Source organism: Lynx canadensis, chromosome D1 (assembly GCF_007474595.2).
Source record: "Lynx canadensis isolate LIC74 chromosome D1, mLynCan4.pri.v2, whole genome shotgun sequence".
Lineage (NCBI taxonomy): Eukaryota > Metazoa > Chordata > Mammalia > Carnivora > Felidae > Lynx > Lynx canadensis.
Genome location: NC_044312.2, coordinates 16,517,307 through 16,533,050, shown reverse-complemented (window position 1 = coordinate 16,533,050; position 15,744 = coordinate 16,517,307). Strand labels below are relative to the sequence as shown.

The 15,744-nt window shown below is 49.6% G+C and overlaps 1 protein-coding gene across 5 annotated transcripts; it reads right to left on the bottom strand.

The window, feature by feature from the left end:
- Nucleotides 1-1,835: 1,835 nt before the first annotated feature.
- LOC115525392 (histone H4 transcription factor) lies at nucleotides 1,836-14,889 on the bottom strand. 5 transcript variants are annotated; one of them, XM_030332571.1, is made up of 12 exons: nucleotides 13,897-14,767; nucleotides 13,444-13,481; nucleotides 7,885-8,069; nucleotides 5,286-5,515; nucleotides 4,915-5,026; nucleotides 4,593-4,745; nucleotides 4,016-4,093; nucleotides 3,808-3,928; nucleotides 3,583-3,721; nucleotides 3,366-3,490; nucleotides 2,506-2,806; nucleotides 1,836-2,035 (listed from the first exon to the last, which is right to left on the bottom strand). In XM_030332571.1, exons 1-12 carry the CDS (start codon nucleotides 13,975-13,977, stop codon nucleotides 2,024-2,026), a joined length of 1,575 nt encoding a protein of 524 aa, XP_030188431.1. In that variant the 5' UTR covers nucleotides 13,978-14,767; the 3' UTR covers nucleotides 1,836-2,023. The 5 variants fall into 5 exon arrangements, with proteins under 5 accessions (XP_030188431.1, XP_030188429.1, XP_030188432.1 ...); XM_030332569.1 differs by having other exon boundaries at nucleotides 1,836-2,806; nucleotides 13,897-14,766; XM_030332573.1 differs by lacking the exon at nucleotides 1,836-2,035 and having other exon boundaries at nucleotides 2,713-3,022; nucleotides 13,897-14,768.
- Nucleotides 14,890-15,744: the final 855 nt, after the last annotated feature.

The following is a 15,744-nucleotide window of genomic DNA, read 5'->3' as shown; positions in this document are numbered from 1 at the left end:
GTCTCTAAGGACTTGCCTTTGGGGTTTGTCTTTGGCCCTGTTTTATTCAACCTTTTAATCCACCTCTTGGGGACAGGTGCCAATCTCACAAGACAAAATTTAATAAGGACAAACAGGAGGGCCTGCTGTTAAGACCAAGGTAACAAGTGCATACCTCAGAAGTAAAGGAGCATGGTTTGGGCAGCACAAAGTATGTAGACAGGGGTTCGAGAGGGCAGTGGCTTCACAATGTGTAACCACCAAAAACACAGGCCCAGAGGAGGTGGGGTGGAAGGGGACCCAAATTACGTGACATGAGAAGATATAGAAGAAACTGAGGGTACTTAGCCCAAAGAAGCCTCGCTTGTCTTCGACGAGCTGAAGGCCTGCTGGGGTTAGTGGATTATACTTGTTTAGGGGAAGGACAGGGTGTGAGTGGCAAAATCAGTACAAGACCCTAGAGGAGTGAGCCTGGGAATGAGATGGCCTTGCTTGAGAGCATTTTTCATTCACATTTCCTCTCTCCTCCACACTGCCATTTCCTCGAAGGTGCTCTGGTAGAGGCAACGTGAACATCCACACGGGCATTACCTTAAAGCCCTCATTGTTTCTTGCCTGAATTCTTCCCAGCGGCCCCCTAACTTCTCACTGTTCCAATCTGTATTCCTCATCACTGGCAGAATCACCGTCCTAAAACCTCACGTGGATCCTTTTGGGTGGCCCGGCCTTCCTTCCTGGTCTCGTCTCTCCCCGTGGCATACTGCCCTGTGCTGCAGGCCACGGAGTCCTCCTTCAGGTGTAGAGACCTGGTTTCCTCTACCTGGAACAATGTGTCCACCTCTTTGTACCTTGTAGCTCTAATCACTTCCTTGATGAAGCCTCTCCTGATCCCTTGCCCACGTAATGCGGTCTCCTCCTCCTCTGAGCCTCCTCAGTGAACTCTGGTAGGCTTCCAACCCTCCACTTACTTTGGTCTTGTCTCTGTACTCCAAGTCTCTTCAGGGCAGAGAGTTTCACTCATCTCTGGGTTTTACTCATCATTTACTGTATCTTTACCACCTGCCACGGCGCCCGGACTATAGAAGGAACTCGGTAAACGGCGGCTGGAATTAACGAAAACCTTGTTCTTTCCTAAATACTTCCTGCAACAGGCACATGCTGTTTTTGCGGTAAGAGTTAAGTTCGGTCCTCTCAAAAAGGTGCAGAAATCCTTTGTGGGCAGCTTTCTGCCCACGAATACCCCTGAGAGTATTCCCTTGACCTCAAGAGTGGCAGCGACCCCAAGAATGGACACGGGGTGCCGAGAAGTGGCTAGACAGGCCAAGCGAGATGGTTCTTCTTTTTGGAGGGTTTCAACCTCTTTGAGAATCTAGTGAAAAACAGACCCTTTCCCCAGGAAACTGTACATTCAGACACAATTTTCTAACCTGGTCTTTAAACCTACAGTACCTGCCATTCCCTAGGGCCTCCAAATCCACCACCCGTCCCAGCTTCCTCCTCAGCCCCACAGGTAGAGACCCTGCCCCAGAGACACGGATTCTAACCAGGACTCAGACGGGATGGCCGTGGCCAAGTGCCCTACCTTCCTGTCTCCCAGCCGATCGTGCATTCTAGAGGGAGTGTTACTACTGCCCGCTCACAGCCTACGCCTGAGACCTCCATGGAGACAGCAGATGCTCTGAGAAGAAATGGAGAAGTTTCACCAAGGGGGGAGGGGGAGGGGAGCAAGAGTAAAGATACAAACAAAAACAAACCCCAGTCACTAAAAGGAGAACAAGCCTAATGAGTCAACTCCTCTTCTGGGCAGCTGCACCTCCTATCTGGTTGAGAGCCACCAAGCATAAGGAAGACATGAGTAAGAGCCTGTGTTTCTTTTATTACCAAAACAACCGTTACACACATACTCAGTGCCTCCAATCCCATCCCTGAGGGTAACCATGAGAGTCCTTGCGATCGCAGGAGCCCTTTAGAGGGAGATGGCTGCCTGGTTCATGCTGCCTTGGCTGGTTGCAAGGAAAAGGCCCTCGCAGGAACCGGTTATGTGTCACCCCTGGACCTAAGGACGGGAATGGGTGCGAGTTGACGGGGGCTTTTACTCACTGTTTCAGAGTGACTAGGGGGTTATGGGTAAGCCTGATACCAGCCCCTCTACAAGGACACACACAACCAGCGCATCCCCCTCAAGGAACCCAAACTTCTCAGGTCCCCACAAAGCGCCGTCTGGCAGAAAAGGAAGTCCTTTGGATCCGCTGAATGACACAAGCCGGGTCCAGAGCGCACCACACAGCTCTTGGCACCACCCTTAAAAGGCATCCGTTGGCAGGGGCTGCCCACTAGGGGCACTGCCACCAGCCTGGCTCACACGCCAGGGTCTGGGGTAGGAATGGTCAGGCTCTGCAGCCCTCACACCATCTGGACTTGTGGCTCCTCAGCTATTCCCTGAAGCTTTTCCATGACGTTCCCTGAGGGGGGCTCGGGGGCTGGGGGGGGCTCTCCCGGGGCCTCGGACAGCACATAGTAGACAACCTCTTGCTCGCCCTGGGCGTTGGTCTGGTTCCCCACATGGATGACGGGGCTGGGAGTGTCCTGAGAGGCTGAGAGGGCCGTGCCGTCACCGCTCCCACCCTCCTCTTCCTCTTCGGCCTCTTCCTGGGGTCCCGGCTCCCCTGGCACTGCTTCGAGAATGATGCCCTGCAGGCTGCTCTCACTCAGCGATGCTCCCGGGTCCAATCCGTCCTGCGGCTGCCGCAGCAGCTGCTGTGTCAGCTCCACACTCTCATAGCGAACCAGCTGCAGCCGCATGTAGCCATCTTCATGCTCCTTGTACCTGGGGAAGCGGGAGCATGGGGGGCAGCAAACATGCGCAGGGGGACGCAGAAATGTCCAGAGACCGGCAAGCTACGGGACAAACACGAGGGATGGGAGAAGCCCTGGGATGTTAAGTGATAGGAGTTGGAGACCAAGAGGGTTCTTTATTGGAATATGCAGAAGAAATGACAAGAGGGAGGGAGCATTACTCGAAATGGAAAATTTGATGTAGAAACTTGAGAGGGAGGGAGGGAGGGAGGGGGTGCAGAGAGGGAAAAAGAAATGATCTGTGTTGGAGGGTGGGAGTGTCACAGGATTCAGGAGATGGCCTTGGGGCTACGGATGAGGGCCCTTAGGCTCCAGTTCTGGCTGTAGGGCTTTGGCACTGTGCCTTCCATTCAAAGGTCACAAAACTCATCTTTGCTCCACCACTGATTCTCAGGGTTCCCAGACCCTCAACGGAGACGGTGGACATCCAATTATCCTCAAATTCAAGGTTAACTTGTTGAAAAGGTATCGGGGGAGGGGGGGTGGAGGGGAAGGTCTGCGAACCTACGGGGCAGGGTTCAGAGACATACCGAAAACGGGGGTGCCCTGAGGGCCACTTGAACTGGTGCTTCTCTCGAAGGTGCACGGTGAGGTTGTTGCCCCTCGTGAAGCATTTGTCACATACGTGACATTTGTATCTCGGCTCTGAGTCTCCCTGATGGGGAGGGGAGGGAGAGTGAGGCCAGCTCTGCATCCTGGGCTCCCCCACACCTGCACTTGCCCTCTCCCACCGACCGCCCAACTCACCTCATGCACTTTTCGGTAGTGGGACTTGATAGAGCAGAGGGATCGCGCACTGAAGCCGCAGCTCTCGAAGTCACACCTGTAGGCTGGCTCCTTGCTATGGGTGTCCAGGTGCTTCCGCAGGTCAATCAGATTCTTGCAGCTGCCAGGAGAGGTCAGGAGCGGTAGGAGGGCACGGGGGACCCTGGACCTCGGGTTCTCCGATTTCTGGCCCCTGGTTCCCCTTACCTGTATTCACAACAGTCACACTTAAAAGGCCGGTCCTCGCTGTGGCGAAAGCGCATGTGGTTTCGGAGGGACGATGGCAGCGGGCAGGTCATATCACACAGAGGACACTTATAGTGATTCACTGAGAGGAGCAGAGAGGAGGCTGTGATCGGGGGCCTAGCGGATACCTGGAGGGTGGGCAAGGAGGTTGGGGGCGCCGGCCGCTCACCATGGTTACGCATATGGTCCCGCAACAGCCGCTCCGTGGCAAATCTCTTGGAACAGTGAGAGCACTGGAAGCGTTGCTCTATAGTGGGGCAGGCAGAAGAGAGCCTGGGCTGCGGAGGATGGCGGAGAGGCACAGACAGGAGAGCAAGCCCGGGAGAGGAGAACCACCCAAGAAAGGGGGAGCTCAGGAACCAGGGATGGACACAGACCATGGAAAGAGCATGGCGCTTGCAGTCGAGAACCTGAATGAGAATCCCTGCTTGACCCCTAACTAGCTGTGCGACCTCAGGTAAGTGAGTTAACCTGGCCCTCGGTTTCTTCACCTGCAGAAAGGGGGAGGAGCAGCATACCTCATGGGGTTGCGAGGATTCACTGGGAAGAGATGCGGCACACAGTAAGCACTGAACAGTAAGAGCACCTAATGACTCTCCTGTCACACTGTGGCAGGTGACTGAGTCCTAGAGGTAGATGTAGCCAGGCTGCAGATGCCTTCGGTGGCCCCCTCTCCCGGGAACATGCCCCTTACCCCCACCGCGAGGACGGCCTGCACCCACTCCCCTTCTTCTCTGATTGCTTACGATCCAACGCGGTCTGGCGACGGATGTGATCTAAGAACTTGGTGTTGTTGGCAAACATGCCCCCGCAGGTGGGGCAGGCCACCACCTTCTCCTGGGTGTGGCTGCGGAGGTGCTCTCGAAGCTTACGGCAGTCCTTGAAGGTGCAGGTACAGCCTGGGAAGGAAAGCCCAGTCAGGCTCAAACGCCCAGAGGCAGTTCTGACATCAAGTCTCCGGCCAGCAGCCGACCTTACCCTGGGGGACTGGTCCCATACCCCGCCGCCCCAACCCCTTACCACCCCCCAGGGATTCTTTAAGGACAAGACGTTAAGGAGTGGCCCTACCTTTCCAGCCACACAGCACCACCTGGTTGTCTTTGCCGACCGCTTGGTATTCACAGCACAGGCTGTGTGCTTCCACGTGCCGATAGAACCACTCGGGGTTGTCGAAGGAACTCTGTGCCAGGGGCAACTTGGGGTTAGGACCGAGGGTGGCTGGAGGGACTTTTACACCGACGTGCCCAAAGGGGGTTTCTTGGCGCTCTCTCAAACTAACTTGGTGGGCCTGAGAAAGTTTGAGCATGGGGGCCACCCGGAAATGAAATGACATAGTAGCAGGAACCTGGCAGACGCAGGGCATCCCTGAGAGGGTCAAGGCATCTTGAGCTAAGATCCCCAACTTCCTTCCACCCCTACGCCCAGCACTGCCCGCTGACCTCACAGTGCTCCCACAGACACAGGAAGTGGTCAGGGATGTCAGGGATGATGTTGCGGCTCTGGAAGTCCAGGATGCAGGGGCTGAGGTCGGCCTGGCTCTGCAGAGCCTGCAGCCCCCACTGCTTCAGCTTGGTGTGGTAGCAGTGGAAGTAGACGTGGCGGATGAGGTCAGCAGAACTGTCCATAGAGCAAAAGCCACACTCCTGCCACAAGCAGGAGAATTCTTCTTCTGCAGAAAGGGGTTTAGGGGGAAAAGTCTGATACCTTCCAAAGCTCAGCTCTCCTTCTACCTGTGACACTTAGCGGCGAGCGAGCAGGCTGGACTCTGACCGAATTACCACAGTTCATTCGGCAAATACCAGCATTTAACAACTACCAGTCGTGCACCAGGCACTGGGGGGGTGGGGGTGGGGGTTGATGAGTAAAGAGTCCCGGTCCTTGCCCTCACGATAGCTTACAGTCAGGGAGAGGAAACGTTAGTTAAGTAACCCCACGTATAAATCTAAAACTGCAGCCAGCTCCGAGTTGTATGAAGGGGGCAGGGGGTGCGGGTTACTGCAACATAATTAAACAGAGCCCATTTGATGTAGGCATGGAGGACTCGGAAGTGTCGCTGCGTTGAGATCCGAAGGGCGAGCATCTGTGAGCTAGATGGAGAAGTGTGGTCGAGGCAGAGGGAAGGGTGTGTGCAAGGTCCAGAGCCACAAACTCACAGTGTGGCTGGCGTGCGCTGCCGGCTCCCAAGCTGGGACACCCCTCACTCCTTCCCGTCGGACCGCAGGTCCTTCTTTCCTCCAAATTCTGCCCGAGATCCACCCTCTCCGGGAAAGCCATCAGCTGCGGCAGTCCAATGCCTGGCTCTCGTGCATCTCTCTCGAAGCACATTTTCAATGCTTTACAGGGGCTTACTTGTTTTTAAAAGGAGCTACTTTGAAATATATAATAACCCCCTAATTTCTCTTTTGTGTACGTACTGTTTGACTTCTGAAACTATCACTTATGCTTCATAGTCACTAGACTTAAAACAGAATCTGAGGTTGGGGAAGGAGAGCTGCCTCTGTACTTTGTGTAGAACAGAATTTTTAAAATTGTTTTGTGACCTGTTAGTGACTGAATACATCAATTTAGGGAGGCGCAAACCAATTTTTATTTTTTTAAGTAGGCTCCATGCCCAACGTGGGGCTTGAACTCACGACCCTGAGATCAAGAGTCACACGCTCTACCCACTGGGCCGGCCAGGCACTCCCCCCCCCATTTTTTTTTTTTTTAATGAAAAAGAATAAGAATACTTGAGAGAACATTTAATAAAAGCAAGTATTGTTTCAAGTATTTTTTTAACTTTTTATCTGGGGTTGGGAAGTAAAATGTATGCCTATCTGGTAGTTGCAGTGGAAAAAAAAAAAAAATTGAGAAGCATTACCAGAGAAGCAGAAAAGCAGGTTGTCGACAGCTTGTATAATAATAATATGATCCTTTTTAAAAAAGCAAGTCATCTTGGGGCGCCTGGGTGGCTCAGTCGGTTAAGCGGCCGACTTCAGCTCAGGTCACGATCTCACGGTCCGTGAGTTCGAGCCCCACGTCGGGCTCTGGGCTGATGGCTCAGAGCCTGGAGCCTGCTTCCGATTCTGTTGTCTCCCTCTCTCTCTGCCCCTCCCCCGTTCATGCTTGTCTCTGTCTCAAAAATAAATAAAACGTTAAAAAAAAAATTTTTTTAAAAAGAAAATCATCTTTATCTAATTTATTATTGCATGCAGAGAGACGTCAAAAGAACATTCACTAAAGTAATGTCACTAATTGCCTTTTGATGGCAGGCTGGCGGATTCAGATTCGTCCCACATTTCCTTGTTGAATGAATTTTCTATGATGAGTCTACAATGCTTTTTTAATATGAAATTTATTGTCAGATTGGTTTCCATAAAACACCCAGTGCTCATCCCAACAGGTGCCCTCCTCAATGTCCATCACCCACTTTCCCCTCCCTCCCACCCCCCCATCAACCCTCAGTTTATTCTCAGTTTTTAAGAGTCTCTTATGGTTTGCCTCTTTCCCTTTCTGTAACTTTTTTTCCCCTTCCCCTCCCCCATGGTCTTCTGTTAAGTTTCTCAGGATCCAATTAAGAGTGAAAACATATGGTATCTCTCTTTCTCTGTATGACTATTTCACTTAGCATAACACTCTCCAGTTCCATCCACGTTGCTGCAAATGGCCATATTTCATTCTTTCTCATTGCCAAGTAGTACTCCATTGTGTATATAAACCACAATTTCTTTATCCATTCATCACTTGATGGACATTTAGGCTCTTTCCATAATTTGGCTATTGTTGAGAGTGCTGCTATAAACATTGGGGTGTTAGTGCACCCCAATGCATCAGTACTCCTGTATCCCTTGGGTAAATTCCTAGCAGTGCTATTGCTGGGTCACAGGGTAGATCTATTTTAATTTTTTGAGGACCCTCCACACCGTTTTCCAGAGCGGCTGCGCCAGTTTGCATTCCCATCTACAATGCTTTTATAAGCAAAACAAGCACAATTAGGAAAGGAAAGTCAGACGTTCTACCTTCCTTGAGCTCCTTCCCCCTCCTGTCCTGCCCCCTTACCAAGTGGGTCCTCCTCCTCATCCTCCTCCTCCCCGGAGCTGTGCAGGTGCTGCCGGAGGTGCTGAGTGACATGCTCGCAGAACTCCTCCATGGCTGAGCACACAAAGGAGCAGGACCCCCACTCACACTGTAGCCCCAGATTCTCCTTTCGGGGAACTTTCCCAGGGGGCGGCATGGCCTTCACCCTAGAGTGGAAAGAAACCCACAGCTGCAAGGATTCCACCCAAACGCCACCAGGGGGTGAACGGCTGGGCTGACAGGCTGCCTAGAGGCGGCAGCAGGCACCTTCTCCCGTGACCTGTGAGAAACCCTGTGCTTTTTCTTTTCTTTTTTTTTTTTTTTTCAACGTTTTTATTTATTTTTGGGACAGAGAGAGACAGAGCATGAACGGGGGAGGGACAGAGAGAGAGGGAGACACAGAATCGGAAACAGGCTCCAGGCTCCGAGCCATCAGCCCAGAGCCCGACGCGGGGCTCGAACTCCCGGACCGCGAGATCGTGACCTGGCTGAAGTCGGACGCTTAACCGACTGCGCCACCCAGGCGCCCCACCCTGTGCTTTTTCAATAAGGATGGAGTAGCAGTTCCTCAAACCCCTGGAAGCTGTCTGGCGTTCTTGGGAAGGGAAAAACACACTAACATTATTGAGCGTGTGCCAGGCACTGAGCTAAGAACTTTAAAGGCCCATTTCTCTTGAAGCTTCAGAGCAACTGGCCAAGAAGGAATTAATTATTCCAATGGGATGCAGAACAACGCACAGGTTCAAAGAGATGGCTCTGGACAAGGAAGAGACTTCAAATCTAGACTCCTGTGTCCGCCACCTACTAGCTGTGTGACCTTGGCCAAGTAACTTAACCCTTCTGTTCGTGAACATCCTCATCTTCAAAACGGGGATAGCAAAACCTTTTGTTGTTAATTTCACACTTAACTATATGTCAAGCATCATACTAAGCATATTATATTATGTCACCGAATTACCAACACCACCCTATGAGGTAAGTACTATTTTTTACTTCATTTACAAATAGGAACCTCTGGCTCAGAGAGGTTAACTGGTTTGCTCAAGGTCACACACTACTCGTGTGGTAGGGTCAGGTCAGGCTGACTCCAAAGTCCATATTCTTTCCACACAGCTTACAGATGAGCCCAGAAGCTCTTTATTTTTCACTGCATCATGTCCTAAATTCCCACCAGACTTTCAAACTGCCATACTATCAGCCTTTGCCTAATCTATCCAGTGGTTACTCACCACTCCCCTGACATTCTCTGAACTAAAATGTCTATTTAATCCTTGAACAGAGATTTGAACTGTGCGGGTCCATTTATTTATTTATTTATTTATTTTAATTTTTTTTTTTTCAACGTTTTATTTATTTTTGGGACAGAGAGAGACAGAGCATGAACGGGGGAGGGGCAGAGAGAGAGGGAGACACAGAATCGGAAACAGGCTCCAGGCTCCGAGCCATCAGCCCAGAGCCTGACGCGGGGCTCGAACTCACGGACCGCGAGATCGTGACCTGGCTGAAGTCGGACGCTCAACCGACTGCGCCACCCAGGCGCCCCTGTGCGGGTCCATTTATATGCAGACTTTTAAAATACTTTTCAAATACATTGGAAAATTTTGGGATATTTGCAACAATTTGAAAAACTTTGCAAATGAACTGTGTAGCCTAGAAATATTTAAAAAAATTAGGGGTGTCTGGGTGGCTCAGTCAGTAAAGGGTCTGACTTTGGCTCAGGTCATGATCTCGCGGTTCTTGAGTTTAAGCCCCGCATCAGGCTCTGTGCTGACAGCTCAGAGCCTGGAGCCTGCTTCATATTCTCTATCTCCCTCTCTCTCTCTGCCCCTCCCCTGCTCACACTGTCTCTAAAAAAAATAAGAAAAAGGTAGGTCACAAACACATAAAATATATGTAGACACCAGTCTTTCATTATTTAATACCATAAAATATATACAAATCTATTAAAAAAGTTAAAATTTATCAGGGCACCAGGCTGGCTCAGTCAGTGGAGCATATAATTCTTGATCTTGGGATCATGAGTTTGAGCCCCACACTGGGTGTAGAGGTTACTTAAAAAATTTTTTTATTAAGTTAAAATTTATCAAAACTTACACACACACCTACAGACTGTCATCTTTTCATTTTTGACATCTAGTGTTAGTAACACATGTAACATCTGCAGTGTTGTTGTTTTTACATAACACAGTATTTTTTTAAGTTTATTTATTAAGAGAGAGAGAATTTATTAAGAGAGAGAATAATTTAATTATTAAGAGAGACAGGCTCTGCACTGTCAGCACAGAGCTCGATGCAGGGCTCAAACTCACGACCCGTGAGATCATGACCTGAGCCAAAACCAAGAGTCAGATGCTTAACCAACAGTAGAGCTATTAGTAGTTAAGCTTTGGGGGAGTCAAAAGTTATACATGGATTTTTGATTGCGTAAGGGTTGGCACCCCAACCTCCACGTTGTTCAAGGGTCAAGTACAGATTCCATTTGAACAAAAGAGGCCTTATCTGTCTAGCTGATATCGTACCTTGGGTATTTACAGTGCTAGTCATGCTTAGGCCTATAATAAATGCCTGTTGAAGAAAGCTGAATAAGAACCTGCAGGTTCTCCACCTTTAATATGAATTCAATTGCAGGGTTCTCTAGCCACCCTGCCAGAAATTCGGATTCAGGTAGGCTGGGGTTAAGCTTAGAAATCTGCCCTTCTACCTCGGCACCCCAGTTCTGATGCAGGCAGTTCCAGAAGCACAGTTTGTGGAACAATAAAAGAATAGTTTCCCTCATTAAAAGGAAACAGAATGACAGAGGACAACAGTGAAAGCAAAAGTCCAGGGACAAGAGAGGACACTAAGAGGCCTTGACTCTGCCTGGTGTGTCACCTCTGGGCGGATGTTAACTGATTGTCGCTGCCCTAGAAGGGAGCAAGGCACTGGTCTACCTGATAGAGCTGGGAACTCCGGGAAAGGCCTTTACTTACTACACATGGAGAAGAAAAAAAAAAAACACACAAAAAACAAAACACGGGAAATCCTTCATGACTACAAGTTCAAGAACCTCTTATACCTAACTGCTTATCAGAGAAACCCCTTTTTAATCCAATGCTTTTGCCCCTCCTCCGAGAAGCCAGTCACCTCGGACACTCTGGGATGTCCATGGGGCTGCTGGGCTGCTCGAGACTAACAGTGAACCTTATCAGGATAAAATGTTCACTGTTTTTATAACATTGGGGTAGGAAAAGTAGGGAACACCTTCCTGAGGCAGACACAACATCCCAAACCTCCTCTAACTCTCTGCCTATGGGATTCAAGTCCACCTAGTACCGCATGCAAAGCTCTTCAACTGGCCTCAACTTACTTCTCCAGGAACTGGGTAAAGAAACTAACCCTTATTGAGGGCCTACCATGAGTCAGCCCTGTGGAAACTTCTCTTCCAAAGTTCATTTCAAAGTGAGAGCGCCCAGACTCTAACCCAAAGGTCACACCCTCCTCCTCTACACCATGGGGCTGCTCTGGCTTCCTCTCCCATTCATTCGTTCCTCTTCCTCTCTGATTCAATGAACTTGATCTCAAACACATCACGTTCTCCTCAAGCTCTCTGCCTGAGAAACTTCTACCTACCCTTCAAGCCCAATGTCCCCTCCTTGATGAGTTCTTTCCCAATTCATCCAGGTGCAGCTGGAATATCTACCTGCTGTCCCCACAGCACTGTGCACACCTTCATTATGGTGCTGCTACAGTGGAATGGAAGGTCTGTCTCCCCCAGACTAGGAGCTTCTCAGGGCAGGGACCATCACCCCTTCATTGCCTATTCCCAACATTAGCACAGAGCTCTGTACTCCCCAGACACTCAATAAATGTCAGCATCTGATCACATTCCAGGAAGCTTTCCAAAACTACCCACCCCTCAGGTTATGCTTGCCTCTTGGTTCTATGTCTGGCATAGATAATGCCAGAAAATCTCGACCCTATTTGTATGTTGCCCATGGTCACTCATGGTCATTTGATGTGTTCTATTCTCATTCACCCAATGGGACAATCTTAGCTGCTTCTGGGCAGAAACCGCATCATACCCATCTGTTGTTGACTGGTGGGCAAGACCCAGGAGATGGGTTATCTAGATATCAAGAATGACCTAAACCTTAGGCAAACCTCCCCGAATCCCTCTTTTTTTTTTTTTTTAATTTATTTTTGAGAGAGAGAGCGAGTGGGAAAGGGGCAGAGAGAGAGGGAGACACAGAATCAGAAGCAGGCTCCAGGCTCTGAGCTGTCAGCACAGAGCCCGACGTGGGGCTCAAACTCACAAACCCGTGAGATCATGACCTGAGCCAAAGTCAAACACTTAACTGACTGAGCCACCGAGGCGCCCCCCTGAATTCCTCTTTTGTCGTCCCCCAGCTTCCTTTACTTTCTTTGCCTGTGTCCTACTTGTTTCTAGCCTGGGGAACAGTGGGACAGTGACAATCTGCTCACCACTCCTCTTTCTGTGAGCAAAGTGAGGCAACTTGTATACTGGCGAGGGCAATGGACAAGTTGTCAGAAAACCTGGGCTCAAGTTCCCCGTCTCAATGATTTTACTCTGCCTAGAATAATGTAACATTAAGTACCTACTGTAGACAAAGCACTGTTCTAAGAATCTTATGTATATAAAAACTCACTAATACAACCCAACCACCTACCTATTGAGCGAAGCACCACTATTATCCCACTTCACAAATGAGGAAATGGGCCCTGATAGGTTAAATAATTTACCCAAAGCCACAAGCTAGGAAGTGATGGAGACAGAATTCAAAGCCAGGGAATTTGGTTCCATTTTCTTTCTACATCTGCCATCTTATCACTCCTTGTCTGATTCCTTCCTCTCCACAGACCTCATATCTGTATACACAATACCCCAAACATGTTTCATTAAGTAGCTATTTTGTCAGTTTCCTCCAATAAACTGTGAGCTCCTAGAAAGCCTGGCCTGTGCCCTGTTCAGTTCTAACTTCAGGGCCAGTACATCCTAATACAAGCTCTTTTAATGTTTACGTGAATCTATGACTTATTATTTTATTTTGGATAAATCACCTAGCTTCTCTGAACCTGTTTCTCTAAATGTAAAACAGGATACTAATATCACAGCTGATGTTAGAGTCAACAAAACTGGTTAGAAAGCTCCAACATTTACTAGCTGTGGGGCCCTAGGCAAGTTACTTAAGCCTCAGTTTCCCATATAACAGAGGAATCATTAAACTTGTCTCACTGGATTGATTTATGGACTAAACTAGATAATGTAGATTAAAATGCTTAGCATAACACACCCCTAGAACTCAACAAGCGTCAGCTATTTGTATCCTTGCTTCTGAGGGTGAGATGATCTAAGCAGAATTCTACAAAAAGGTCAACAAAAGGACAACCCGACGGATTCCCAACACTTCTTTTCATCAGGGGTCACAGTATGAAACAACCAGCAAATACTTGAGTATATATTTTAACGCAAGGCATCAAATTAACCCTGAACGACAGTCAAGAAAAGAAAGGACTGATGTCCTGAACCTCCTAAGGACTCACAATCTGGCCGAAGAGATGACTCTGACGTGTGAAGACAACTGCCAAAACAAAGCACCCGATGAGGGAGGTCAGGACAGAAAGAAATCCCAGTGCACAGGCGAAGCGGGGAAGACTTGTCCTGAGCGGCCGGGATCGGGCCCCTGAAACACCGGGAGAGTTCGAAGAGAAGAAAGGAGACCCTCCTGGCAGCCCCGCAGGTTTCTCGTAGTGCTTCCCGCATTAAGGCATGGCGGTGACCACGTCTCAGCAGCCAAGCCCCACACGAGAAAGCAGGGAGGTTCGAGTTGGGGTTAGGGACTAAGGGCCAGGGGCGCTGCCGGCGCCAGGCCGACCGGCGTGGCCGAGCTACAAGACGAAGCCTCGCCAAGGTGACTAGGGAAGAGCCTGGCTTGAGCAGCCTACTCAGAGCGTCCCCAAAGTCGCCCAGGCAAGCCGGAAGCCAATTTACCGTACCTCCGCTCCCGGGTCTCTCCAGCTCTTCCCACCTCCATCTCCGGAAGGGCGCTTGAGCGACGGCCACCGAGAGCCAATCATCGCTCTCGGATACCTCTAGCAGCCAATGGCCGCTACGACTGACGGAACCCGTGCGCGACCAAAATACGGAAGGGGCGGGAGCAAGGAGCGGCGGGCTTCGGGGATGGCAGCTTTGCTGCAGCCGCTGGGTTCCAGGCGAGGTGCGGGCGAGGATCCCGAGGCCCCGACTTCGCCCAACTGCGCAGGCTCCGCGCTCGGCACCCACTGGGCCTGCGCGGGGCTCCAGCTGCGCCCCGAGTGGCATCTCCTTCGTCGCGTGGGTTACTGTGTTAAGCTGCCCGCGAGCACAGGGAGGGGGAGTAGGAGGCGGCGGCGGTGGCGGCGCGTGAGGCTGGGTGCGCGCGGCTGTAAGCCCCGCCCGGCCCAAATTAGGGTCCTACCTCTATCCTTCGTTCTCTTACTCCGATTTCTTAAATATCCGCGTTCCTGAGCCGTCTTCTCTCCCCCCGCCCCCCACCTCTCCTGTTCCCTGGCTCGGTAAGCAACCATGTTATCCACCCACTCCAAGTCAGAAACCCGGTAGTCATCCCTGATTCCTCTCTCGTGCATCAAGTCCGACCCTCCTCCAAGTTGAATTCTACGTCCTTAAACATACGCCGGAGCTCTCGAATTCAGCCCCCTCTGCCCCTCCTCCCGGTCCTTCTCCGCTCCCTGTCTAGTCTATTAACGACGTCGAGGCCGGATGTCTACACTAACTGGTTCCATTGCGTGCACTCTTGTTTTCCTCTAAGCCATTCCCCACGGAGACCTAATCAAACCACCACCCTGCTTTAAACGCTAAAAGGCATTCTGTGGCCTCGGGGCACACACCGTCCCCCCCCCCCCCGCCCAAACTATACTGAGGCTTTCTAGAACCTTCAGCTTCTGAGTCCTGTGTACTTCGATGGTGTCTTGAGTCCTAGTCCTCTATTTCTGTTCTCCTGCCCCGAGTTACTTTCGGTTTCTCTACCACACCTAGCTGCCTTTTACTTTTTCTGCTTTGTACTTGTTTCCTCTGCCTGGTACCGTCTTTCCCTTCTCCCCAGTCTGGCATGTATTTGACTAACGCCTACTCATTCTTCTGGTCTCAGTGAATATGCTTCTTTTTTCCAAGAAGTCTTCCAGTAAGGGAGGGCAGGGATTGTATGTGTTCTTCACCTTCATACTCCATCACTTAGTCTAGTGGCTGAAACATTAAGGGCTCAAGACATATTTGTTAAATAATGTACCTTAGTAAAGTTCATTGGGGTTGATATTTATTTTGTTACATTTTTCTGTATTTCCTAACCTAAAAATAAGCCTATATAATTCATATCATCAGGAAACACATTAAATGTTCAATAGAAGATACTATTAAAAATAAGCATCATAGTAAAATCTGAAATTTGTGCATGAAGTTTGTTACTAACAACAGCGAATTATATTATTGTCCCTGTTTTAAAAAAGGACTTTTAAAATACAATCCAGAAGTAACAAAAATATATTTTATCAACTTCATTCCTTCAAAAGCGCATAGAGTAATACTTCACAAAATGCCAACCTTACTTTAATTCAAATTTACACCACTGAAGATGGTTCATGGCTTCAATTTAGCAATTGCATGAAGAAAAAGTTCATTCACAGAACTATGTAGACTCAAAACAATTTTTACAGAGCAAAAATCTCAGGATAGCTCTGGAATCCACACATATGTCTTCAAAATTTGAGACTGAGTCTTGCTGTCTAGCATAGTTTACTTCCATCTCAATCTGCTTCTCTTGAAAACAAGCTACAATTTTGGCCAGATAA